Here is a 26,750-nt window from a genome sequence, read left to right as displayed (position 1 = left end):
TCACGATATCATTTTTATCATCAGGATGACTGTTAAGAACAACTATACAACCAGCAATGTCTAGAGGCTAAATGGAAATCAAACAGCGCGAGCCACGAGAGAAGAAGTAGAGGCGTCATCACCTTCTCCGCAGGGGGACTTCCTGGTTGTGATGTTGAGCACCTTGGTGGGCATCCTGACGGGGCCCTTGACCCTGAGGCTCTTGTCCTTGGCTCCCTTAACCAGATCGGCGCAGACTTGTCGCGTCACAGAACAAAGATGATATGGGATGATTACCTGGTAGGTGGCATCGATCTGGAGAAGAAGAACTCAAGAACGTATTGTCGGCGGACGGTTCAACTGCTCGCACACATTTGCATGCCACACCTCGTCGTCTTCTCCAGCCATGGTGGCTCTCCTCTCCTCTCCTCTCCTCGACGAGTAAAGAGTCAAAGTCTAAGTCGTCACACACGACGCACGCGTTGGCTCCATCCCTCCTAGTACTTATAGGCTGGAGGAGGCCCAGGTTGGATGTTTGAATTTTGGGAGAGGGAGCATAGATATGCCGGGAAGAAGACGAAATTTCACTTTGTTCTGTCATCCCGCTTCCTTGGTGGTTATTAGCAGCTAGCGTAGCGCTGGATGGGTGCCTGAGATTAAGCTGTCGCGCGGATAGCTGACATGTGGATAGCTAGCTGATGACTACTACTTGAATTTCTAATGTCATGCAGACTCCTTGATTTCCTAATCTCATGCATGCCAGAGCTTTAATACCACAGTTGTAGCATGCTAGCGCCTTAATACCGAATACCACAGCTGTAGCATGCCAGAGGGATGGAAGGGATCGATCCGTCACTTAGTTTCGTCTAAAAATCAGGACCCATTCAATTATTACGTTTTCTAAGATTTAGCGATTAGTTTCAACCGTTGGTAACCCCAAATGAATCTAATTAGTTTCTACTGTTACTATTGGTAACCCCGTAAGTAGTGCAAATTAATTATGATGCATGACGCATGTTTTACCGAGATTGGGTCGCACGGGTGATGCTAATTTTCCAAGATGGATTAACTAAGAATTAGATACTCCAGAACCTGCATGCCTGTTTTAATTTCGTGTCACCAAATAAACACAACATGGACTGATAATTGTTTTTCTCGCAATAGGCTTTCGCACCGCTATATTAATATAGCAACCACACGATACAACTGTCACACGGTACAACTGCTGGGGCATCAGCACAAGCACGCCCAAAAGAAAACACAAAGGAAAGAAAGGAGAAAGAAGGTCGACAAGGTCGGATCGGCGAAAACGAAGACGCCAAGTAGCCGCCGCACCCTCCGGAGAATTCTCACCACGCTCCTAGCACTCTGAAGCCCCGCGTACCAAGCACCACCTCCAAGAAGGGGTGCGACGACAACGACGCTGCTGCCCGGACTAAGCCTGGGGTTTCCCCCGGTACGCGCAGGGACAAGGGAGGAAGGCTTCACCCAACGCCCTTCAGGAAGGGAAGATGGCGCCCGCAGGCGTCACCGCGTCGGTGTCGGTCTGGACAGAGATTTCTCCCGACCCTCGCAACCCTGCCCCGGACGCTCCATCGTGCTCCACCAAACACATCGCCCACCAACTTGCGCCACCATGGCCACAGGGACACCACCGCCATCTTACCGCGACCAACAAACCGAGGCCAGCAGGACCAGGGAGGATCCCGAAACCGAGGAACGGCGAGGTATTGGACACGCAGGAGGGAACATTGAAAACTGATAATCGTTTTCAATGTTCAAACTTGAAACTTTTTTGGTGGCCTATCCAGATTAACAATTAGAGTGGAGTTGAAGTCGTCAAGTCGTAGGAACCACTCCGAACGACACCGGACACACCGAACGACGACTTGATCAGTGAACTTGTTTTGTTCCAGTAGCACACCATCTAAAATTTGGAGTAATCACGACTCTGGGATATTCGCGCCGTTTGCTAGCTTTGTTCCTTCTCTTTTCTTTTCGCGCACAAAGGTTGCGATTCGACTTTGGACACCCTCGACATACCCGGTAGGTAACACGCGCACACAAACGAGTAGGCACGTGCATGTTTGCTTTTTCGGCCGCGCGTAGATGCGTGTTTTAGGTAAAACACACTCGCACAGGTAAATGTGTTGTGCTCTCTCTCTCTATCGATGGAGACCCACGAACGGACGGACCTCTTATTTATTTTCCGTCTCTTTGAACAACACAAAGCTCAGCAACATATATCAGAGAAATTTCTTGGCGATGACTGGTTCACCTGGCTGCAACATCAGTATATCACACCGCGATTCCGAAAGCATAAAAGAAGGCCATGGTCGGCCGGCATCCATCCATAAAAGAAGGCCATGGCAGTCCAATTGACGTCGAGGGGAAGCACCGATGTAAGTGTAATTTCTTCATGCCAACTAGACATTTTGAGCTCCCCTTTTCCCATTTCGTCTCCTAACACACCGAGAGCTTGCTAAACTTGGAAACATGGCTCAGGCGTTGTGAAGGATGGACTCCACTCCAGCATCCATCAAGTGCGGCACCGGCGAAAACAAAGACGGGGATTACCATAGTAATTGACATCCTCCCTTGTAATGTCTTCTTCGACTCCGGCCTCCAACAAGTCAAACGAGCACTCCTTTATCCGACAACTAGAGGAGGCTGACGGTTCTTGCAAACACGGTCTTTCATCAACTCTCCAGCCTCCATTGACACTAGTATTGTCTTCATCAACACCATGTAGTGCACAAATGAACTAGATGTTCGAAACTAACAACACTTGTAGCTGAAACGTGTGCATGTGTGAAGGTGAGCATGATTGACTGATCTAATCGATTCTGATCACATTCTCTGCGTGTGTAGTTGTGTGGTTTTAAGAATATCCTGCAAGCAAGTAGAAGTACCCACGTCATAGTTTCCATGCTTTTTCAACCTCACGGTGAAAAGAAACAATTTGCAAAGAAAATAAATATATGCACACCTACATGTTTAACCTTGATGCATAAATGTCATGCTCACATGCCGGCAAACACAAAATCAATAAATAATCAAGACATGGAAAAGACGTTCGAGAATAAAACGTGCTTGCTCCAAGAATCGACCAAGCTAGCATCAGCTTTACTTATGGATCATGTCCAAGGTTGTTGTGCATGGAGGTCAAAATTTAGAAACTATCATATACATGTTCAAGAATAAATCGTGCTTCGTCCAAGAATCGACCAGGCCAGCATCACCTTTACTCATCGATCATGTCTAAGAATTGGCCAAGGTTGTTGTGCATGGAGATCAAGATTCATAAACTATCATATACATTAGAACCGCAAGCAGATCCTCCGCAACATGGATCAAGGCAGATCCTCCACAACATGGCTCAAGGCAACAACCGCCTTGATCAACTACAAATCACAGGATAATTAGCAGCAGTATCAAAAAAACCAGCTTGACATCTCTCTATTATTTGGCCATTCAGTCACATATCAAATGGATGTTACAATATAATGCACACATCACGCAGCTCATGTGACAGTTCAAACAGAATCGCTGGTCTAACCAAAGACACTCCCACCACAAAAAAATGGATGAAACAAACATCAACCACCACTCAGCATTATAAGCAACTTAAATCACACATAAGGCCGCCAGCATGGCAACACTAGAGCCAACACAGCTTCTCAGGTTGCACTAGACTCCAAAGCGGCGACATAGGCCAGTCGGCAAGTGAGTCCGGTGGAGCGCCATCACGTCCTGTAAAAAGAGAACCAACACTGAAAATGGATTTGAAATCAATAAAAACAAGCGCACATGAATTATTGATTATTGGTTTGATAAATGGAGCGAAGAGTTTGCGGATTTGGAAGTTCTAACAGTGAGTTCCTACATGATTGTTGGTTTAACACCAAGGACAATGAAACTATGGTTGATGATTTCCAAAGTACAAAGATATTTAAGGCAAGTGTCATAAAGATAAACCTGCACAACAAATATCATATTTCCAAATTAGCCTAACATGATGCTGGAATTGCAAAATAGCAATACAAAAATGGCTTGATGGTGTCACGGATCATCATGTCAAAAACACGACTTGTACATAATATAATTTACTTATGTCCTACATATCCTAGCTACAGAAATATATTTTATTTCAAGGCATGTCTTGGAGATGCTGACTCCAGACTCTTAACATCAGATACATGATGGTAGAAACTGACCGCTCCGATAAATGACATGAAAAGGAAATGGTAATTATAAGCACACATAAAAAGAAAAACAAACACAATAATAATACTACCTCGCGATAAAGAAAAATATGCCTCACAATAAGGTTGCCCTTGAACTACATGAAAGTACCAAATACATATAGATATCAAGGGAATGAGTAATAAATAGAAAATCTTATATGACCACCAGATATAGGAGTATTGCTTATATGTTGGATGAAGTGGAAATTAACAAAAATATTACGATCTCAGATGGAAGTGCGCAGCTATAAGGACCATGATTAACTTGGCTAAACCTCCTAGACTATTTAGCGTGAAGTGCAGTGGTGCCATTTATTAACTTGAATAAAAGAAAGAAAAGGGCATGGGAGTGTTATTTTTTGGCATGGCCTTGCCTGTTTTGGGGACATCCAAACCTGCACAACCAACAATATACTACAACTAAAACAATAGTCACAACCCATGTGACACACAATCAATCTTAATTACCGCACCATCAGACAACAAACAACCGGCAAGGCAAAGCTAATGCACATGATGAAAGTTTTCTGACATGCTTCCGAGTCTATTACCCTCCTCCATATATATTTCCTTGTTTCCTTCCAAGTGATGGATGCATCAGGCTCTGCAGGTTCCAGCTACCTCCTTGTTATCATCCGACAAGAACACATATTTATGGTCAGCTGGAGTTCACATTATTCTACTAACACCACCATAAATTCTACTGACATGAACTGATAATAATAGTACTAGTCAGGAAGAGAGCGCAAGCTTAACATCACCATGTAAACAAAACAGAGAGGTTTACTAGCAGCACGTGTAGTACCTGTTGATGATAGCATTATTGATACCACCGACGTAACACCAACACCATCTAGATTAGGTTGGCATCGTCATCGCCACAGCATCAACCACTTAGGTGTTGGTCTCACCGAAACCATTGTTGATACCATCGACATAACACAAAAAAAATACATGATTGCTGAGTTCGGATTCAGCCTTGGCCAACTTCTCCAACTTTCCCTGGCAAAATTGAAGAAGACACGAACGCGGATTAGAAAACGAGATAGAGTTATTACTATCTGGACAAGCAGAGAGGAAAACAACAACACCTCTCCTGACAACATTGCTTTCCATCGCCATGCCATTTGCAACCTGTGAGGTCACTTTATCCCATCTGCGAAATGCAAAGATGCCATAATTTGAGCAGTGTAAAGGGCACAAGACAGAAATTCTAGTTCGTAAAAGAATGAAGATCCGCATCCTTTTCCATTAGATGAATTGATCAAAAATTCAAGGGAATATGTCTATGTGTTGGCTCTAGGGGTGGCCACAAAACAGAAATTCTAGTTCGTAAGGTTTTTATCTCAAAAATTTCTTAGAGGCAATATGTCTATGTGTTGGCTCTATGGGTGGGCATATTAACCTATGACTGAACACCCGAACCGAAAGAACCGAGACCGAAGCCAAATAGACCTACACAGGAGAAAATATCAGACCTACACCAATAAGATCCACCTGTGTCAAGGAGAAAATATCAGACCTACACAGCACGATCAACCTACTATACGCTCTGAAATAGATTTTTTTGTTGTTAAGAAAACGCAAAGGACCGTTGCGTTTCATTTCATTGAGAAGATAGAAATTTGTTTACATTCTCCTAGGAGGCAGATTACAGATAATGGAGAGGAGCTATCAGTGCACATCCCAGCTGGATGGTAGCACTACTCGTAACCCCTGGCCCCTGCCCGAGCCCAAAGCCTAAGCTCGTCCTTGATGTTTTGCAGCAGCAGCAGTATAGAGGGTTGGGCTCCTTCGAAGACGCAATCATTTCCGTGTTTACAGGTTATCCAGGGGATTGGGAGGGTGGCAGATGCTAGGCCTTTGCGAAGCAGCGTTGGCGTGTCTTGCTTCGCGTTGTGCCACCAATCCATTAGGGTGAGCTCGCGGTCTGGTGCCACCAATCCAATAGAATTTACATGTCAACTTTCGACACTTCGGCCCCAGTTCCTATTGTTAATGGAAAATTTGAACATGAGAGTTTTCCCAAATACAGAATTCCTGCAACCTAACAAGAAGATAGCGTGTAATTAGATAGTGTTTGCTGGCAATATTTAGAGTAATTCAGCAACACATATGAGAATATGGCAGTGCTAATCCAATAACAAGTACTAGTTTGCCGCACTTCAGCACTAATCCATATGATAATATAGCAAGTTAATGGATAAGAACTGTTAATGGGTCAATTTATTTCAAAAATTGGCGGTGTTGCAGCTAGAGATGTACATGAGACCATAATTCTAGGTGCACACAAGAGGCATCGAAACAGGAAAATGACCTTGACAAAGAGTTGGACCAGCGATCATACTGCTCCATCACCTTCTCCCCCGATTTATCCGACCCATAACTCCTCCAGTTGCCAAAAAATAATCACTAGGAACTTTGTAATATGATAAAATTAAAGCTAATAAAGTAGCTCCTATCATTCTCTTGAAAGAAGTCAGGCAGATAGCATTGCACTGTCCACCTCACTATTAAACCTCACCAACCTAACAGGCAACCAGGTATTAAATACTAATTAGGTACAGCAAACCGGTAGTGTTTGTTAAATTTGCTAAACAACAGAACAACTGATATTAAACATATGATAAACTACACTTCTCCAGTAGCTCTGAATTGCAGAACATTGATATGCACAGCGAGTTATTGCATGCTGAGAAACACATGATGAGTAGGATCTAAAATCTAGTAGTCCTCCACTAAATTGAGTACCACATGCTGCCACAAGGATAGGAGGTCGGCAGTAGTAGTATCTCAATCTGAACTAAGCTATACAACAACTGTACTAAATTGAGTACGCCTCAAACTGCAGCTACGAGGATCCAACAATAAGACAGTAAAAAAACTAAGTACACAACAATGGCCATTTAACTAGTCTTGCAGACTAGATAATGCATAGTAGTGCAAATTACTGGATATATCAGTGCAACACACATGCAGTAGTTTGGTAGTCTAAGTTGCATGCTATGGATTGATCACTCTAACCGCACCTAGCATTACTAGAAAATGGCCAGCAATGGATGCCGCACTTGGCTGCTGCCTATATCTAACAAAACACAAAAAGGTGAACCTTCTTAAATCATGTATTTGGTGGATGGATGATGCCCATGAAGCAAGATGGGAAAGTTTTCAGTGGGATAATATAATTCTTGTGGAATCCATCAAGCACATCGCGGGATTTTTTTATTGTATATACAGGTTGTATATACAGGTTGTACTCATCGTACACGAACTGGATTTACTTGTATCTGAACCACGACAACGGTGGTGACCACCAACAGGAAGGAGATGGAGAAGGATTCACAGGGCCTTGTGAGGAGAACCGAGGAGCCACAACCACAGCCGTGCCTACACAGAAATGCGAGAACATATTAATCATGTGAGGAAACAACTACTGAACCTTACCTTTTTTCATACAGTAACAGTAATGCACGTTAATTAGCAGCAAAGTAAAATAGCTATAGCCGATACATATATGTTGTAACAACAAACTTATGCACTCAATGGAGACCAAGTGCCTAAGTAAGAGCATGGTATCAACCTGATCCTGATCCCCCTTTCATAAACTACATAAAACTTAAGTCTGAGACGTGCCACAGGCTGCTAACCTGAAGCCTTATACAAGTCATATTTAGGATAGATCACTGCTGCAGGTACAACTATACGAATACAATCCCCAAGTGGCAGCAAGTGAAACACATGATGAGTTCAAAATCTCTTTTTAAAGTTTCAGAATCCCCAAATTAGATGCAAATTCATCATCCATTCTCTTTCACAATTTCAGAATCGATTTTGAAAACAAAGAATGACGAAGCGAATCAGTTCACTATTCATTCTCTTTCACACACTAGATGCAGAAATGAATCAGTTCACTGTGCACACGGTGCACACGGTTTCATTCTCTTTCACAACAAAAATATAGACTTTTTGTTTGAAAAATTGAATTAGATGCAGGAGGGGCGATGGTGCTCACTGGGCAGCGGACCGCTGGGGAGGTGACCGGCAACCGCATGCCGGGGAGGTGGCCGGCGGCAGGAAGTCTCGGGGACGTCGTCGGTGGTAGCAGCCGTCAGGGTGGTGGTCGCAGCAGCTTCTTGCAGACGACCACCATCTCTTAGTCCGAGCCTCCCCGCCGCCAATCAAGTGCCGCGGCGACCTTGCTCCCGTGGGTGGCCGGCCAGGAGATGGGATGGAACCACGCAGCGGCGGCGGTGATACGGGATCTTGCTCGCTCGTCTAGGGTTCGTCACGCGTGCGGCAGATTGACGGCTCAACGCCGCGGATTCGGTATAGGATTACGAGCTGGTGTTGGGACGGAGGCTGGCTGCGCGAGGCCTCGCCGGAGACTGCCGGAATCGGGCTGTGACAGTGGCAGCGCAATGGGTGTCGCGGGCGAGCTGAAGTGCAGCACTAGACATGGTGATATTTGTACCTGCAGCAGTGATCTATTCTAATTTCCTCGAAACTATACGCGAGTCCGCCCCATAGAATTCGCCAGCGAATTATTGCGTCCATAATTTCCTCGAAACTATGCGCGGTGTTTGGCTTAAAATTGTTTCTCCCGCGTGCCTAATAAATCAACTCGTTTCCCGCCGTATTATTAAATCACTCCGCATGTAAACAATTAATCCAGCATGCAGCTACAAGTCACATGCTCCAGAATTTGAACTACGTCATGCATTCGTGTATACGATGATCGGCGGTACTACTCGATCACTCATTGATCATGCTCAGCTAAAGTCTTTGCTCCATGGGACGGCCATTAGACTATAATAATACATCAATCTATGCATGGGCAAATGTTGCACGTTAGGCTCTAATTTCATATAGACTCGCGGCCATTAGACACTAATTTCATGAATATGAAAAAAAAAAGTCCATTAAACTGTATTTTATCAACCTATCTTTATTGCCGAATCTAGTCCTACATATGAATGGCTAAGCATCGGAGCACGTCGCAAGCTAACATTTACATATTTAAAAAGTAGTGGAATGATTTATGAAAAAACAGAAGAAGTAAAATACTTGTAGAGATGATGTCTTTGTAATCAAATCGCCTACTCTTACACACATGACATTATAGGTGCACATGCATCCAGGGGCGGAGCTGCAAACAGCTCATGGCTGGTTCAGTACCTAGTATTTCCATATTATAGCATTGAAATTTTATGAATGCTTGTTAAATTGCAGCTGCTAGTCTGGTGCTACGGCACTGGTAGCACCAGCCCTAGCTCCGCCTCTGCATGCATCGCCACCGCCACCAATGACGGTGATCCAATATTGAACCAAGCCTTAGCTGTGACGGGTTGTGCTTAATTTACATTGGTAGTATACAAAGGGAAGTAATTCGCCCTTGTTATGTCGTGACCCATGTGCCACCAATGACGGTAGATTTTTTATTACCTAACGCCTATTGATGACAACTCCATGTTGGATAGAGTAGCCACTAGGGTGTGCATCGTCTAGCTTTCCACCCCACCGATGGCGCCTTGAGACGTCAAGGGGATGGGGCGAACGGGGTGTGCATGGGCACACTCCCACACCCCGATGATAACTTTGGTGTCGGTGGTCAACACGTCGCTACCATTATAAATGGAAAGGAGATAGATCATGTGAAAGGAGATAGATCATGTGAATTACTATTATTACTCACTAGTAAACACAAGGGTGGGATTGTCGATCACGCTGCAGGCGGGACGCAACGCAGAGGCCGCGTTTGCGCTGCACGTGACCGCGACGCGTTGCGGTTTACCGCGTAGGGCCGCGTAAGGCGGTAGCGCTTTTGCGCCGCCGCCTAGAGCCGCATGCGTCGCTCGTCTCGCCGCACGCGCACATGCAGGGGATCGAGGGATTGACGCATCAGCGCATGCACCGGAATCGGGGCTCTTGTTTTGGATCGCCTCTAATTTTCTCCTTCAATCGAATCTAAAATTGCCGCTTTTGTTTTCTTCTCTCGCGTAGAGCGGTGATGGCTTCAGATCCCAAGCCTGGCTCCAACGGCCATGGCGGCACTATGGTGCAGAGCCGAAGGAGGAGGATTTGGTCGCTGGTAGGCAAGCGAAACCCCTAGTTCTGTGGTATGCGGACCTACTGCGGCAGCTGCGTGGCCGACCCGCATAGGCCGTTTTTTCTTCTTCTTCAGTTTTCGTGGAGCCCGCAGAAGCAGTAAAACGGGCCCAAATTCGCGGTGCCGCGGTCGTCCTGCTAACGTTTGCACCCTGAATTGTCGTATAGACTCACTAGTGAAATTTTAGTGCGACACTTGAAATACCAAGACCACGGTCCCAACACGTACAAGAAATAGGGATCTTTATGGGGTTGCTCACGACCATATGACATATCCTAACACCACCAAGGATTAAAGTCGCGTAGGTCGCCACTTTCGCATGAGATATATGTGTAAAGTGGAATAGCTAATACACTTATGTGAAGTGGAACTTGTTTCAAAACATAACTATCCCTCAAGAGGTTTAGGACTTAGAGTGTGAAACTCTCGCATCGGGGTCACCGACCTAACTTTCCTTCCAAATTAAAGTGGTGATTCCATTTGACTCTACCCTTTTTTGTGTTAGTATACGTCCTAAGAACATGAAATACTCAAAAGGAGGCCATGTGCTTACAAGAGTTGAGCCAGTGGCCTCGAAGTGGGAGTTAGTTTTGCACTACAAGTGTGAAATATTCCTCGGGGGTAGTATTGTTTGCTAAGGAGGTTCCGCTTCAGAGATGTTTTTATCGGTTTTTTTATCTTCACAACGCACTTATATACCTATATTAGATCCCTACGCAACATGGGTTGTTTCCTACCCTTCCTCTCCGAGTTTCCGTAGAAACTCTATTTCATGGCCCCCACAATGTCTACCCCTACCTTTGCTTCTGAAGTGGGCATTTCCATGTGAATCTTTTTTTATTAGTGTAGATAATAGGAACATCAAAACTGCCAAAAAATGCCAAGTTCTTACAGGAGTTTGGTCGGTGTCCTCAAAAATGGGAGTTTTACACTATGAGTTTGATTTCCTCCTTTAGATAGTCATATTTGCGAATGAGATGTCAATACATCGATGTAGATTCTTTTTGAACTCATTGTCGCACTTAATATGCCCATATTAGGAACCCATGGAAGAGGGGGTGGTTTCGGACATTTCCTCTCATGGTTCTAGGCGAAACCTTGTTTCATGGGCCCCACAAAATCTACCACCAAATTTCCTTCCAAGTGGGGTGATTCCTTGTGACTATTCTCTTTGTTTTGTTTAGTGTAGGTCCTAGAAGATGAATCCCCCAAAGTAGGCCAAGTGCTTACAAGAATTTAGGTTTGTGACCTCGAAGTGGAAGTTTTCACCGTGAGTATTAATCTTCCTCTGAGGTAGTAATGTTTGCAAAGGAGGTTCCATGCACGAGTGGGGGGGGGGGGGGTCTGATCCTTCCTATCATGGTTTCAGGTGAAACTTTGTTCCGTGAGCCCCACAAGACGTCTATCCCCGTCTTTTCCTTCCAAAATGGTGATTCCATGTGACTCTTCTCTTAGTTTGTGTTATTTTAGGTCATATGAACATAAAACACCTCCAAAAGAGGTCAAGTTCTTACAAGAGTTGGGTCGGTGGTCTCATAGTTGGAGAATTCTGAAATTTTCCTCCTAGGTTTTCATGTTTGCGAAGGAAGTGTCATGCATTAAAGAGTTTTGTATTGGATTTTACTCTTCACAACACACCTATATACCCATATAGGACCTCATTCAAGAGGGGATTAGTTTCCGACCCTTCCTCTCGCGGTTTAATTAGGTGAAACCCTTTTCATGTGTGTGACGGCATCTACCGCTAGCTTTCCTTCAAAAGTGGTGATTCCATGTGACTACTATATTTTTGTGTGTGTTAGTGTAGGTCATAAGAACATAATAAATATAGAAGGACAAATTATTACAGGAGTTGGGTTGGTGGCTTGGAAGTGGGAGTTCAACACAATAAATGTGAAATATTCATCCCGAGCAGTCATGTGTACGAGGGAGGTGGCACTTCAGAGTTTTATATTGGTTTTCGCACTTCCTACCACACTTATATTCCCATATTAGGATCACATGCAAGAGATGTATAGTTCTCGACCTTTCATCACCCAGTTTCAGGCTAAACCTTGTTTTGTTGAGCCTGCGACGTCGACCCCTAGCTTTCCTTTCAAAAATAGAGATTTCATGTGAATCTTCTCTTTTTTAGTGTTAGTGTCGGTAAGGGAGAAACTTCTAGAGGAATAAGATCACGAAAGAGTGGTGCAGAAAAATGGTGGTTAGGGGTTAGGGTTAAGGTTAGGAGTTTCTATGTGAAAACAAAAAGAACTCTCTCGGTGGTGACATCATCGCTGTCGCCGGTGGCGGTGAGAAGGAAGGGATCCCTATGAGATCGGTTCGACATCCTCTCGCCTAAGCACTAACACCGCTCTTTGACCATTCAACCACGAACACCACCCTTAAACTGCGATTTATATGAGATTTTATGTGAAAACTCTACCCGCAAGGAAAAGGTGGTATCAAAAAAATGCAAAGAATGTTGGAAGACACACGCATGGACAGCCATGAGCATACAATACATGGACGCATCGTTCTCTCCAATACTTGGATCATCAATTTTCGTTTATGAGACGCGCTCTAAACGAGGGGTTTGGTTGCCTGTGATTGTGGGTGGCGGCACAATTTTCGTGGGTTTGTAGTTATGGACTGTATATATATACTATATATATGCAATTAATCGTGGACGAATTTTAGGGGTCACACCCAACCCAACGCATGCGTCAAAAAGAAAAAGAGAAAGAGAAAGAAAAAGAAAAAGAAATCCTCAACTCACCTCCATTCCCCCTTCTCTCACCCCGGCCACCCACCATGCCCCCGCGATCGCCGGCCAAGCTCCGGCGCGGGCTCCTCGCTCGCTCCCGCCCCAACCATGCAGCCCTCCAACGCCCCCAATCACGACGCCGCGCAAACCATAGCGGCATCGAGCACGACGGGGGGCCTCGCCGTCGATTTGCCGGCCGTGGGAGCCGCTGCTCTTCCGCCGGACAAGCGCGTCTCCAAGGCCGCGAGCGAGCTCCGGCACCCCTGCCTCGCCAGCGTCTTCCCACGCCATGGGCGCGGCCGTGAGCGCCGGATTGAACGCGCCCACGACCTGTAGGGCCTTGCCCCTCTGCAACTCTTCCTCGATGACGCGAGCTCGCCGGCGCCTCGTTCTGCAGCCCCTGCCTCCCCGAACTGATGGTGGTGCTCTCCTGCCCGTGGTGGTGCTGCCGACGAGCACGTCCCCGAGCACCTGCACGACTAGCTGCTGCCGGTGAGGCCCCTCTCCTCATCCTCCCTCTACTCTTGCAAAAAATTGAATCTTTGTATTATGTTGGATGTGCTAGCACTTGAGAAACCGTGCGTTCATCCATGTGCAACAAATTTGATGCAAATTGTTTCATCAAGTTTGCTCTGCTGGATCGATTTCAATTTATACCTGTACACCTGTATCTTGGATTAGTAGTTGGCACTAGGTGCACCAATAGTTGTATCCAGTGAGGAATCAAGATCCCGTTTGAGGGAGGACATGGACGTTTTTAATCTTGTCCAGTTGTTCATCGTGGGCAGCAGCAGAAGTAGCCCCTGTTTAACTCCTATATATGCTTTCTTGTTTTACTGCTTCAATGTGGTTAGATTCAGTCCCAATCTGCTAACCTATGGATGCATGGCAGTTCCCGAAATGGTCACGATTTATTAGGAATTTCTATAATTGTTGATCTTGAATAAGCTGTGTCCATTCTCACGTATTTTACTGATTAGGTGGTCTTGAAGTCACTTGGTCTCCATCATACAACATTGGCTGCTTCTGGCCGGCTTGCGCACACTGGAGCAGTAGTGCGTGCTCACTGACCGACTTTCGCCATGCTGGATGTCTACATCTTCAAGGAAGGTAATACTTGTGCAATCAGCATGTGTGTGTCCGTTGTGATGAATGGACAGGCCATCTTGATTTTGTTAGCTTCACTTGCATTAATTCTGGAGTAGAAACCTGATGTGTGCATATATACACGAGTTTACGGACAGTTTGTGATGCTTCTGGCTCACTTTAATTTGATTCGCCATTGAACTAGTCTTTGTCTTAAAATCTAGCATGGCCAGTCTTCTCCTAGTGTGTATTATGTGTCAATCTTCAGAGTGCAACATATGAGGGATGTCCATCACACATATTCAGATTTGAGCGTAACAGACTTTTATGTATGCTGTCTATTTCACTTTTCTACCAAGCACTCATATTTGCTATATTATTGATGTAGGTGAATGAATGAAGCAACATGTAGCAGATCTGGCTACTACCGTTGTCATGATGCTACTAGTAGGACCTCTACTTCGAGAAGGAAGTAGGGCTCGCCTGTTGGTTGGTTCTTGTGTGGCGCCCTCGCTGCCTGTGTTCAGCACCGACGAGTCTGAAACCGGAGAGGACGCCGCTGTCCTGCTTCTTGGCTGTGGACGACCTCGAGCACGAGGTCCCCAGGGTGGACACGCTCGCCGGCATCACCATCAAGTTCAGGTTCAAGGTAATTTGCATATGGTGTTCTGTGTGCATTGTGGTCTTGCCAAATGAGAGGGGTAAGCTAGGGAAGATTAAGCAAGTGAGAATGTTTGCGTGGTCCTTTCTTTTTTCTTCTTCTGTTAGCCTATTTGTTTGATCTGAATTATTAGTCCTTTTCTGTTGGGGATGCTGGCCATATACAGGTAGAGATCATGGCCATGGCCATGGATTTGTATCTCAACTGCTCTCTGGAGCCACCCGCCTCAAGGACTCATTGCTCCGCCAAGAAAATGCCTCCCTCCTCCAGGTTGTGTATTACCTTCTCCCCATAAAATTCTCTTCTTTTATTTCTTACCAGCTGGCAGCTGCTCATGTAGTTCTGGGTGGTTAAAAAATAAAAATAGCCGCCGAATAAAGTTGACTTCTACTATATTTTAAATTACTTTGCAGTGTGCCACTACAATTTATTGGCCAAGTTGGCAGTTGCCATCAACTGCAACTTACTCGCCTTCCCAGAATATTTCAACATCACCATTTTCACCGCTAGCTCTGCTGCTCTGACTATTTCTTGATATTTCATTGGCATGCCTGTGAACATGTAATTGCTGGCGCTAACTAAGTGACAGATTCTATTTGCAGGACTGAGAAGCGGAGCTGGAGGTGGTCAGAGGAGGTAGCGGTGGTGGCCTTCTTCCTCTACTTCTCGGTGGTTTAGGTGAGTATCCCTGCTGTGATATACAATGGCATATAGAGCCATGGCTAAAGTGTGATCCGGCCATCGAGGAGATGATGATCCTCGTCTAGGTTCAGTTTTGGTAGTTGTGTAACCAGGACGTGGTCCTGACGCGAAGCGTTTTTCTAACCAATTCTTTGGTTGACGTGTTCATAGCTGCATGTGTGTGTGTGTGTTTTTTTTTTGTCTTTTGACCAAGTTGCCATGCTGTGCAATGTTGCAACATAGCAATATTGAGGCCCTGAATAGCATGAGTTAGAGATAAACTGAGGCCCTAGAATATCCAGGAGCATTTGGTCTCCATTTAATTTTGATCAATTATATTTTGTCTTCACCTGGGCATGTCTATATCATCTTTAGCTAGCTATGTGCACAGAATGAACTTGCTACCTGCATGTACCTACTCTAATGGTGTTAGTTCCCATGATAGATGAGATCCCCCAACTCGTTTCTTTAATGGAGTCTACATGCATCCGTTAGTTTATAATTTTGAGATATGCGACTAAAATGTACGTATGCTTTTTTGCCGCTAGTTGTCCACACACATATCTTACATGGTTGCCTTGGATGCAAACAGGTAGACGTGGCGTTTTGAATGACAAAGATCAGCACCTGCATCTCCAACTGATGGAACCAGAAGAGGAGGCTGATCATCTCCACCTTGTGCAAAGGATTCTGCCTAAGGTAGTGAACGAAGTTTTGGGTGAGTTCCTGGTGTTCCCCTTTTAAACCAAAAACTGCAATAATGATGTTTAGAAGTCGTGGTAACGTTGAGACTGAGTGAAGTGCAGCTGATCTGGAGCTTTATAGTAGCCTCTTTTTGCTCTTACAGTTGTTATGGATTGGTGCTGTGTAATCTTGATCATTTTGTTTAGGAAGGATAGCTCCGTTGCTTTTCCGTGGTTTGATTCTGATGATAGCATGGATATCAATGTAGTATTCTTGTTATAAATCATAAGTGAAAATACTGTTAATTTTCTATTTGGGTCAATGGACCAACTTGTGGCAGATCTACTAGTAGGACCTCTACTTTGAGAAGGAAGTAGGGATCATCCGGTTGGTTGGTTGGTTCTTGTGTGGTGCCCTTGCTGCTCGTGTTCACCACCGATAAGTCTGAAACCGGAGGTCGGTTTATGATCTCTAGGATGTTGTGTTGTTTGTGATCATGTAGCATTTTTCCTCTTTCTTTAATGTACATGGGCTTAAGAACTTAATGCTTGCTCATATTTTAGCAATTGCATGAGTACGAGTATGTATAGTTGATCATGAACTTGATTTCCAATAATAGCTGTTTTAGCCATCGAGTCAGTGCCCTGTGTACGTAGGGCCACTGAGCCGTTGGACTTTTTTATAATATTTTGGTGCTTTCACTAGTACTGGAGTGTGGGGTTGCGGGTGTAGTTGATGTTTTCAACGTTTAACATGCTAGTCAAATTGAAGTGTATGTGTTGAATGCCTCTAGAGGCATGCTGTATGAACTTTTACTGTCATTTGAAATTGTGGTCTGGATGTCCATAAAAGGGCAAAGATCATGGAGTGATTTAGTAAGTTTAACTCTTAGTGGCTGTGAATTGATAGTATTTGGCTGCTGCTGGTGATGAAGGTATAGTTTCAGGTTTGCTGCTGCCAGCTGCCGCTACAGATTGTATACTTTAATTTATTTGGCCAAGTTGACAGTTACCATCAACGGCGATTTTATATATGTTACCAGAATTTTCGACATCAGATTTTAGCCGCTAGCTAGCTGCTGTTCTGCCTATTTCATTGGCATGCCTGGTGAACATGTGCACTAATTAAGTGTGCAAATTCTATTTGCAGGACTGAGAAGCGGAGCTGGAGGTGGCCAGAGGAGGTAGTGGTGGTGGGCTTGTTTGCTCTACTTGTGGGTGGTTCAGGTGAGTAGTATCCCTTGTGTGATATACAGTGGGATGTAGAGCGATGGCTAAAGTGTGATCCGGCCACCGAGGAGATGACGGGGATGCTGGTTTAGGTTTAGTATTGGTAGTTTCGTAACGTTGGATAGCATAAGTTGTGATAGTATCCAGGAGCATTTTGGTTGGGGTCTGTCCATTATGTTTTGTCTTGGCCGGGGCATATATGTATATCATCTGTAGCTAGCTATCTGCACCCATGGCTGTACCTACTCTGTTGGTGTTGCTGTACCAATAGATGAGATGAGATTGCCCAACTCATTTTTTTGTTGTAAACAAGTGTAGCTGCATCCGGTTAGTCTAGAATCTGAGATATGAGACTGCTTCCATTGACTTGGTTGTTTTTTGAACCTGGAAGCAGCTTCCATTGATTTGGTTGTTTGAAACCGTAGAAAGAATATACCTTTTAGCCTTGGAACAAGAAAAGTGTTAGTGCCATTAATGTTGTGTTGTTTAAGATTCAAACAAGATTTACTTTGCTGAATAACATGGTCAGAATGGATAACTGAATGTAGCTGTCGATCTTCTTCAGGTAACAGTCAGATGAGCTGAATTTTGGTTGTCAGCTGATGCACGGGAGGAGGCGCCGCAGGAGCTCCACTTGCACCTGGGGTGCGGCTGCAGGGAGGACGGCGGCGAGCTCGGACGACGCGACGACTAGCTGGGGCGTGGCGGCGCGCTGCAGGCAGGACGACGACTAGCTCGGGCTCCGCAGCAAAGAGGATGTCGACGTACGCGAGATGAAGCGGGGCGCCACCGGACGTGGACGAAGATGCGTATTATTTGTATATATTTGAGGTGGTGGAGAGGATTTTTGGTGATGCATGGCTAAGACGCTAAAAAGTTGATGGATTCTCGTTATTTTGGCAAACTTTTTCCTTTTCTTGACACGTCGTTTGGTGACTTGGACCAAGGAACGAAGCAATAGGTGGTTGTTTACTTCGATCCATCCACGCGCGCAGGGGCCACCACCGTCCGCGGCTATTTTCTCTCCACGGTGGGGTTGGGCGGTTATGAGGTCGCGCGTCAAATCCAAAAGTTATTGGCGAAGAAAAAGAGGATGACAGTCCTGATCGACTGAAAAAAAGGAGTGATCGATCGGTTTGTTTTGGCTAGCTGGAGCCAGCCTGGCATGGCGTGGCTTGAATGAAGGAATTAAAAAAACCAGGGAACGCATCGAAGAGGAGCGAACGAAAATAGGCGCAGACAGTCAGGCAAGTCGATCCCTCACGTCTCGAGACGGGGACGCTGCGGTCGATCGGCCGCTGTGCTCAGCCGGACGCGATCCAGGGAACAGTTTATAGTTCAAATAAATTGCAGTGTGCTCATAGTAAAGGACCCACCCACAAGGACCGCGCGTTGACTGGTACTCATTGCCGCCATCCTGTGGTTCCAGGGCGAGACGGACACCATCCGGCGCGAGGACGCGCTGGCGTACGCGGGCCGCATGGAGGCCATGGTCCGCGACGTCCGGCAGGACCTCGGCATGCCCAACCTCCTCTTCATCCAGGTTCCCATCGATCGATGCTCCTCCAGCTCCATTCATCTCTGCTGCTCAATGCATGCTCCACTGGTTGTCACCATCAATTCCTAGCTAGATTCCTGAGCTCTGTACCAACATGCACGATCTTTCTTGTGGATTGGTTAGGTTGGGCTCGCGACGGGGCAGGGCAGGTTCGTGGATCTGGTGCGCAAGGCGCAGACGGCGGTGAGGGCGCCCAACCTGAGGTACGTCGACGCCAAGGGGCTCGCCGTCGCCAACGACAACACGCATCTCACCACCCAGGCGGAGGTCCGCCTCGGCGCCATGCTCGCCGACGCCTACCTCGCCACGCTCCACTAGTTCACTTCCGGCGTGATTGCTTGATTGATGATTGGTACTAGCTCGTATGGATTTTTGCGTGTTTTTAGATTTGGCTCGGCAGATGCTGCATGAGTGAAACCCGAAACTTGGACAAGTTTTTTGCATTTCCTTTGGTTGCTAAAAATATTCTGATGCAGCTTCGGCCCATGCTTTTGTTGCTCGCATTAGTCGATGAACTTGGCTGTAGGGGGGACTTTCGGATGATTGGCCACACGCATACGTAGCACACATAAGTATTCCACTTAGACTCATAATCGCATATTTAGTAAGGTAAACACTATACCTAGGAGTCCGATGGGAAACAAATATCGGACCGATTCGGCGCCTTCCGTCTGAGCTTCATCGTACGGCTGTTTCGTATCTTTTTTTCCTCCCGTTAACCATGCAATTTGCCAACCTAAAATCTCCATATTTATGGTTAGTTATTGATCTTCCGCGTCACCTCCGAAAATGCCTTCCCCAAATCGATACCCGCCGGCCGCCAGCGAGACGACGGCCCTGCTCAGCTCGCTTCATCTCTCCTCACCGCGCCGCATCCTCTCATCCAGGCCGACACCTCCGCCTTCATCTGGTTCGACGGCGCATCGGAAAAAGTCGCCCGTCGCTCATTGCTTCCTCCGTCGGTGCGCCTACCGGCCCTTCTCTACTGTGGTGGCCGGCGCGAATACCTATCAAGGCTATCACCAGGCTCCAAGGGGCACATGGTTGTGGATGCCCACTTCGCGCACGAGCACATTTGGGCACCAGTCAGATCCAATTCGCCCTAGATTTTGGTCACCTACATCTTTGCAGCGGCACCATGTATATTTTTCGTTTATAAGCTTCCGCCTGGACTCCCAAGTACTGTGATAGCAGTATTAGATTGCTACAGAGACCCGGTGCCTAATATGTGTATATATGCAACATGTGCTTACTTGATTGGCAAATACAGCTATGCTTCTGAATATATCTATATATGTTTTTTTTGTGGGAAAAATATATCCATTGTTCTTGTATCTCCTACACTGGCTTCCTCAGTCAGTATACTCGCTTCAAGTTTTCGATCAAATTTTAAACATTACCATTACCTACATCTTTGTAGCAGCGACATGGTGATTTTCATTTATAAATCTCTATGCTTCCATTAGGTTTCCCAAATGCGCTGATAGCAATGTTTAATTGCCATAGAGGCATGTTGCTTCATATATATATGCAATATGTGCTTACCTGATTGGCAATACAGTCATGTTTCTTAAGTTTGTATTCATGATTCCTATATCTCCTTCATATTCTTCCTAAGTAAGATGCACTGCAGCGAGCTTCCTCCGTTTGTAACGGAGTTTTAAACATTTCCACGTGGTTTTTATATTTCTCATTTTTGTTTTCCAAATGGTGCCTGTTATCACATCTGAGAATTCTCTTTTCATTGTGGATGGCATATGCATGTTGTGTAAGAAGTATGCAAACTGTAATGTGAATGCCAAATAACGTGCTATTCAAATTTCTTCTTTTTTTTAGTCCACCCTTTTGCTACATGAAGGAGGCCCAATTTGGTTATCCACATGAAGCATAAACTGTAAGAAGTATACAAAATGTAATCGTTTCATTGTTCTAGAAGCAAACTTGTGAAGCATGACCACCATCTAAATGAAGCACTACCACAAACTGAATGAAGCATAGTGACATTGGAAAGTAGAATGCCAGGATTGACCGGTGGCGTACAAAGGAAGCACTAACACCATATGAATGAAGCACAATGACCATCGAAACAAAGCGGGCCAAATCAACCGATGGGTATGAAGCCATGAAGGAAGCATAACCACCATCTGAATGAAGCACAATGACCATCAGAAGGAAACAAGTAGGAAAGAAGTAGCATAATGAATGAAAATAGTTGTCATAGATCTTCTAGAAATTGTGCTTCGTCGACTCGAACGGCATGCATACCATCTGTACGTAATTGGGAAGCATCCAATAAAAAATAGCAAAATTATTGTACACATTTTCCATTCCTATCTTGTAAAAATGTGATTTTAGACTAAAATGTCTTATCCGTGGAGCAAAATTTTCCATTCGATGGAAGCAAATAGTTATTTTTTTGAAGCATCATCGCCAATTCTTTTGAAGCAACATCCCAAATTCTTTGAATCATGCCTAATCATGACAGTAAAAATAATTCATTACCAAAAGAAATAGTTGGATCTGCCATGATTATATTCAAAAGAAATAGTAAGAGCATTTCTCCATGAAACGGTGCTTCCAGTGTAGAAAAAAATATATTTCATCGGCACAAAAATAATTGTGACTAAAGAAACATGGTTAGTTATTGCATTTTATTAGTTGCAAATAACATGTAATTTTCCAAAATTATCTCCAATTAACAAGAGATAAATTTGGATAGTACGGACGTGCATCACGGAAGCCGTTTAGATGTAAGCATTCAAATTTGTTCCTAAAATCACGTACACCAGCCGAGGCTGCACACCGGAGTTGTTGGCTACATTAACGGACGTCAGTTACAGGATATGTGTAGGAAGCATGCGATCAGTCCTCAATTAATGGAAATTGACGACCAGCCCCTGTTTGCCTTGTTAAGATCGTGTGGTTCGGCTCCTTCCAATCCTACGGTCATTTACTGGTCCGATCAGAAGCAACAAATCGGCATCCGATTCCTAGAGGTGCCCAGTAAGTAAGCACTGTCTAACACCCAATAGTATAGCCGGCTATAACAAGATGCTATGTCATTTATAGTTAATATATAGCTAACATGTACAATAGTTGGCTATAAGAATGAAGCACTTTACTAATATATGACCCACCTTTCACTCTCACAAAGTGCATAGGAGCACATGCAAGAGCTAACTATTGTATAGAAGCCCACCTCCCTTCCCCGATGCCGCCGATGTGGCCGCCACCCTCGTGTCGTGCGGTCTTGAACAAACTCTCACACTTTAGGGTCGCAGAGAGGTTGGTCTCGGTGGTCGCGAGCTTGTCCAGTTGCCGCGCCGCCCAAGCTTCCTGGGTCGACATCTGGCGGAGGAAAAGGTCGTGATGCGACGGAGGTGGAGGAGGAGCGTCTGCCATGTGGGGTGAGACAGCGGGGTTGACGGTCATGGGAGTGGAGTGAGGAGTTAAGGGAGATGTCTCGTCTTCTGCGTTTGCCGACGTGTGCAAACCAGCGGGCACGTTGCGCTCGCTAGGGCTTGTCCATAAAAAAAACTGTCAAATCAAAGATTCCTCTAGAACCAATTTTTAGGCTGTTCTAAAACTCATGTGGTGCAAAAATTTCATGCAAGCAAGAGAACGAAACTACCGAATTTCGTCCCAGAAAAGCGGGAAAAAGGATTGCTTCCATGAAAAACTACAGGTGCGTGCCTGATTATTGCACTAGACACTGCTGCCGTATATACCTGCATTGTTACTTGTTAGTGTGTTACATCATATTGGTCCGCGGAAAAGTTTGGTGATTGATTGCCACCAAGTTTAGTGGCAAATGAATGAATGAATCTTATGGGGTCGCCGGATCAGGATCAATTGGAGTTAAGGAATGTATGCCAGGCCACTGGCAGCCAAACAAACGACAACCTATTCTTTGGTCGATGAGGAATGTATGTCACGCTGGAGAAATGTAGCAGTATCGTAGGTGAGATGTGCCGTACAAACGCCACGCCCACCACCCGGACTGTCAATGCCACGATGCAAACTAGTGCTATGTGCTCTCTCTGCCCTCTCGCTAATTGCTACGCTTGTAAAATATACTTATTACCTCCCATAAAAGATGTTCTAGATTTACTATAATCTAGTACTCGTATTTAAATGTATCTAAACATATTTAGATAAATCTAAGACATTCATTATGAAACGGAGAGAGTAATAAATATAGGTACCAACAATGTTTAAAGGACCATTGATGGTTTGCTCAAAGACTGTCAGGACATTTTTTACTGCAGTACACTCGCGGGGATTTCAGCAAGGAGCAGGTAAAATAAGTAGACGGTTGGAGGAATCGCGACGGTGTCAGGACAACCTTAGCACGTGTTCCAAAGGAGAGTGCTTATGGGAGTGGTTGTTGACATGCCATCATCACATCGCATTGTTGGAGAGATCAAGAAGCAAAAAAGGAAAGAGGCGAGACCATGTTTCCGGCTGTTTCCGTTCCATTTTCAATCCTTGTTGTCACCACATACATATATCAACACAACTGCACCACCAAGGATGTGGCAGGCAACACAAAGCTTACAAGGCTGATCTTCTGTCACATCTTCCTGTGAAGCCTGCATTTCTGAAATTTTTAGGTCATCTTTCTGATCTTCAGTTTCGTATCCAACTAGATTCCCACTTTTGCTGAGTTCTGAAGTTTCAATCTTGTGAGTTTCCTCAATTATTGCTGGCATATCTTCGGTTCCAAGCACATCAACATAATATTTCCATTATCTAACATAAATTGAAAAAAGGGTGTGCCTATGTCTCAGTCGACCGAAATTTTCTTAAGTCTCAGTCACCTCAGAAAAGTGCAACTGCAGTTCAAAAAATGTGCAACTCGGATCAGTTGCAATTTTCTTAAGCCTGGTAACTAAATGTCATCTTTCCAAGACAAGTGTCATATTATACTTTGACAGTGTCATATTATACTTTGACATGGTCTCGATGTAGAATCTTGGCAGTTAATGCTGAGAGATATGGCTAATGACAGATCAGCTAATTCTTCTTTCATGCGGCTCATGACAGTGAGTCCGAGTATATTGGTGGTCAACATTCAATAAGTTTCATTGAGCGCATTCCAAGACAGACTCCAATTTAAGGATGAAAGGCGTAGTATTCTAGAGTTCATGTATAGTAAATATTGGGCTGTAGTCTATCAATGTGTGTGTTGGTGCTATGAAGCAGTAAGGTTAATTTTGATTTTGTGTTGTTTCTGAAGGATGCAGAGTTATACAGGCTTGGGCATGCAAGTACTTTCCATTACTTTTTTTTTTTTTTGAGGAGAAGGAAAGTGATATTAATACTCTGTTCTTACAGAAAGACCCAGAAAGAACGAAAAAATACAACGAAGCCCTTCTTCTAGGTCCCGACGGCGCCGACGCACAGAAGCCGACGGTGACGCGCCGCTGCCGCTGCTCCTCAACACGCCTTGGATAGGAACCAGCCCCTTGGCCAGCGGGAAGTCGCCGAATGCCGGATCCGAAGATCCTACCGCTGAAGACGTCGCCGACGACGCAGAGTATCCAGAAATCACCTTCATCTTCTTCTTCACACACCGGGACCGCCGCCTAGTCGATCCCGGACGGGGCACAGCAAGCACGCCAGATCCATAGACCTGCGGGCTCGAGGAAGTCGGCCACTTGACGAAGAGGCTCCGTGGAGCGCCATCGCCGGAAGGGGAACGAGCCGACACCAAACTCCAAACCGACAGCCTCCCCGCCTCCGAGACGCCGCCGGCCGGTACCATACCTACCCCTACGCTATGTACAAGCCTAGATCCGTGGAATCCCCAGCCTCCCGCCACCGGAGCGGCCGGCGGAGGCGGAGGATTCCACGGACCGGCGGCGAGCAAGGTTACTTGAATCAAAGGAAGACATGAATTGGAAGGGACAAATAATGAAGATGAGTACTAGAAGACGAAAAGGGCAACGGATATTGTTGGAATCAGCAGACACAATCAGGTTTCTAGCATGATGTGTACATGCACAGATGTTATCTGGAAATAAGATACTAACAAAAAGCTCACTGTACAGTACTATAGTGCGTAGCTTTCGCCTTTTTTTTCGAGAAAACGCAAAGACTTTGTGTTTCTTTTCATTGAAAAGAAGAAGGGTACAAACCTCCTAGGAGGTGATTACATCATTCGTTACAGAGATTTAGTGGACGTCCCAGGTTGTTGGGATTATTACTCTTAGACCAGCAGCTCCGGTTTTCGCCCAGAGTGCCGCCTCTAGCCTAATCCTTTCTAGGAGCCTGGTAACAGACGGTTGCTCGTTTTTGAAGATGCAGGCATTACAATGTTGGCAGTCAGCAGGGTTGCAGAGGCAAGACCTTTGCACATGACCTTCGGCGTGGCCTGATTGGCAGTTAACCACCAGTCATTGAGCGATGAGTCGTCCTCAGGTGGCCTGTGCTTCAGTCGTAGCCAGGACAGTATCTCGTGCCAAACTTGCCTCCAGAAGGGGAAGGTGATGAGCAGATGATGCATTGTCTCCGGCTCCTGGTCACACAGGACGCAGCGAGGGTTGTGTTGCAGGCCTCGGCGTTGCAATGAAGGAGGCGAGGTAGCAGGAGCGTGCGGATTAAACACCGCTAGGACTCCACTTCCAGATCAACTGATCAGCTGACTATTTGTCTGTTGAAGACACGCAGGATGAGTCATAAGCATGCAGCACTCGAAAGGCAGTAATCTAGAGCATTGGCTGTTCAAAGATAAGACTTGGGAGAATTAGATGGCTGAGGTCCGTCTCTCATTTTCCCATCTGCTTTGTTATGTGGTATTTTGATCTTTGGCTGTTGTGCCAAGTCTGGTAAGTTCAAGGAATTGTACGTCTACTATCGTTTTGCAACAGATTCAACTAATTAAAAGCTATGTATGACTGCAAATTTACAGATCACCATTACACGTTTGTGAGGTTGAACAGAATTTGCTGGAGCAGCAGGTGCAGTCTCTTTGTCAAGCATGCATTAGGTTATGCCCCATATCTGACTCTCCCACTTATTAAGTCTGACCAATTGTTTGCAAGATTGCATCAATCTTTTTTCCATATTCGTGTATCTCACCGTTGCTGAACTAGAATTTCAAATGGACTGGCATTTGAAATCCCCTCTTGTCGTCAATTCAGGATATCAGGTTTATCATCAGGATGACTAATCGAACAACTATGCAACCAGCAATTTGTACACGCTAGCAGACTAAATGGAAATGAAACAGCGCGAGCCACGAGGGAAGTAGAGGCGTCATCACCTTCTCCGCAGGGGGACTTCCTGGTGGTGATGTTGAGCACCTTGGTGGGCATCCTGACGGGGCCCTTGACCCTGAGGCTCTTGTCCTTGGCTCCCTTGACAAGATCGGAGCAAACTGTCGCGACACAGAACGAACATGATATCAGAGTCACACGGAGAAGCACCGAAGCGAGAACATGACGGGGAGCGGGCGAAGATGCCTACCCTTCTCGAGGTTCTTGACGCTCTTGGAGGAGAGGGTGATGCGGATCCTGTGCTGCGCCTCCTGCGTCCCCTGGAACCCCTCCTTGCCGGCCTTCATCGGCGGGGCGTACGCCAGCTCGGTCGCCATGGCTGGATGCTGTTGGCGGGCAGAGAGGGTGGCGGCGGCGGCGGCGCGGGGAGGGAGATAGGTTTTGCCGAGTGTATCCGGTTCGACCGGACCAAGTTCAGGGCACTGATCATATCCACTCCCGCCAATTATACAGCAAAAAAACCAACGGTCGTCGTCTCCCAATCCAAACAATC

General features: G+C 45.6%; 2 protein-coding genes and 1 long non-coding RNA gene across 3 annotated transcripts; 2 read left to right on the top strand and 1 right to left on the bottom strand.

Moving 5' to 3' along the window:
- Positions 1-26,583, bottom strand: LOC124656863 (40S ribosomal protein S20-like). Its single transcript, XM_047195528.1, has 3 exons — positions 26,448-26,583; positions 123-236; positions 1-29 (listed from the first exon to the last, which is right to left on the bottom strand). The coding sequence occupies exons 1-3, from the start codon at positions 26,572-26,574 to the stop codon at positions 1-3; spliced, it is 270 nt and encodes an 89-aa protein (XP_047051484.1). The 5' UTR covers positions 26,575-26,583.
- On the top strand, positions 13,161-18,313 carry LOC124651894. Its single transcript, XR_006987525.1, has 7 exons — positions 13,161-13,570; positions 14,059-14,188; positions 14,553-14,813; positions 14,992-15,503; positions 16,099-16,224; positions 17,340-17,416; positions 17,985-18,313. It is a non-coding gene; the product is annotated as an uncharacterized LOC124651894 (long non-coding RNA).
- On the top strand, positions 18,885-19,461 carry LOC124651891 (probable carbohydrate esterase At4g34215). The gene is made up of 2 exons (XM_047190909.1): positions 18,885-18,962; positions 19,101-19,461. Exons 1-2 carry the CDS (start codon positions 18,900-18,902, stop codon positions 19,293-19,295), a joined length of 258 nt encoding a protein of 85 aa, XP_047046865.1. The 5' UTR covers positions 18,885-18,899; the 3' UTR covers positions 19,296-19,461.
- Positions 26,584-26,750: the final 167 nt, after the last annotated feature.

Source organism: Lolium rigidum, chromosome 5 (genome assembly GCF_022539505.1).
Source record: "Lolium rigidum isolate FL_2022 chromosome 5, APGP_CSIRO_Lrig_0.1, whole genome shotgun sequence".
Taxonomy (NCBI): domain Eukaryota; kingdom Viridiplantae; phylum Streptophyta; class Magnoliopsida; order Poales; family Poaceae; genus Lolium; species Lolium rigidum.
This window is presented reverse-complemented; position numbering and strand designations above follow the sequence as displayed.

What these genes read in the sequence shown, in the direction of transcription:
- LOC124651891 (XM_047190909.1), top strand. Translation starts at nt 18,900, where the DNA reads ATGGAGGCCATGGTCCGCGACGTCCGGCAGGACCTCGGCATGCCCAAC. An exon ending in CCAACCTCCTCTTCATCCAG is followed by an intron (nt 18,963 to 19,100) that starts GTTCCCATCGAT and finishes TGGATTGGTTAG; the next exon opens with GTTGGGCTCGCGACGGGGCA.
- LOC124656863 (XM_047195528.1), bottom strand. Translation starts at nt 26,574, where the DNA reads ATGGCGACCGAGCTGGCGTACGCCCCGCCGATGAAGGCCGGCAAGGAG. An exon ending in CGTCAAGAACCTCGAGAAGG is followed by an intron (nt 237 to 26,447) that starts GTAGGCATCTTC and finishes TGACGCGACAAG; the next exon opens with TCTGCGCCGATCTGGTTAAG. An exon ending in GAAGTCCCCCTGCGGAGAAG is followed by an intron (nt 30 to 122) that starts GTGATGACGCCT and finishes TGTTCTTAACAG; the next exon opens with TCATCCTGATGATAAAAATG.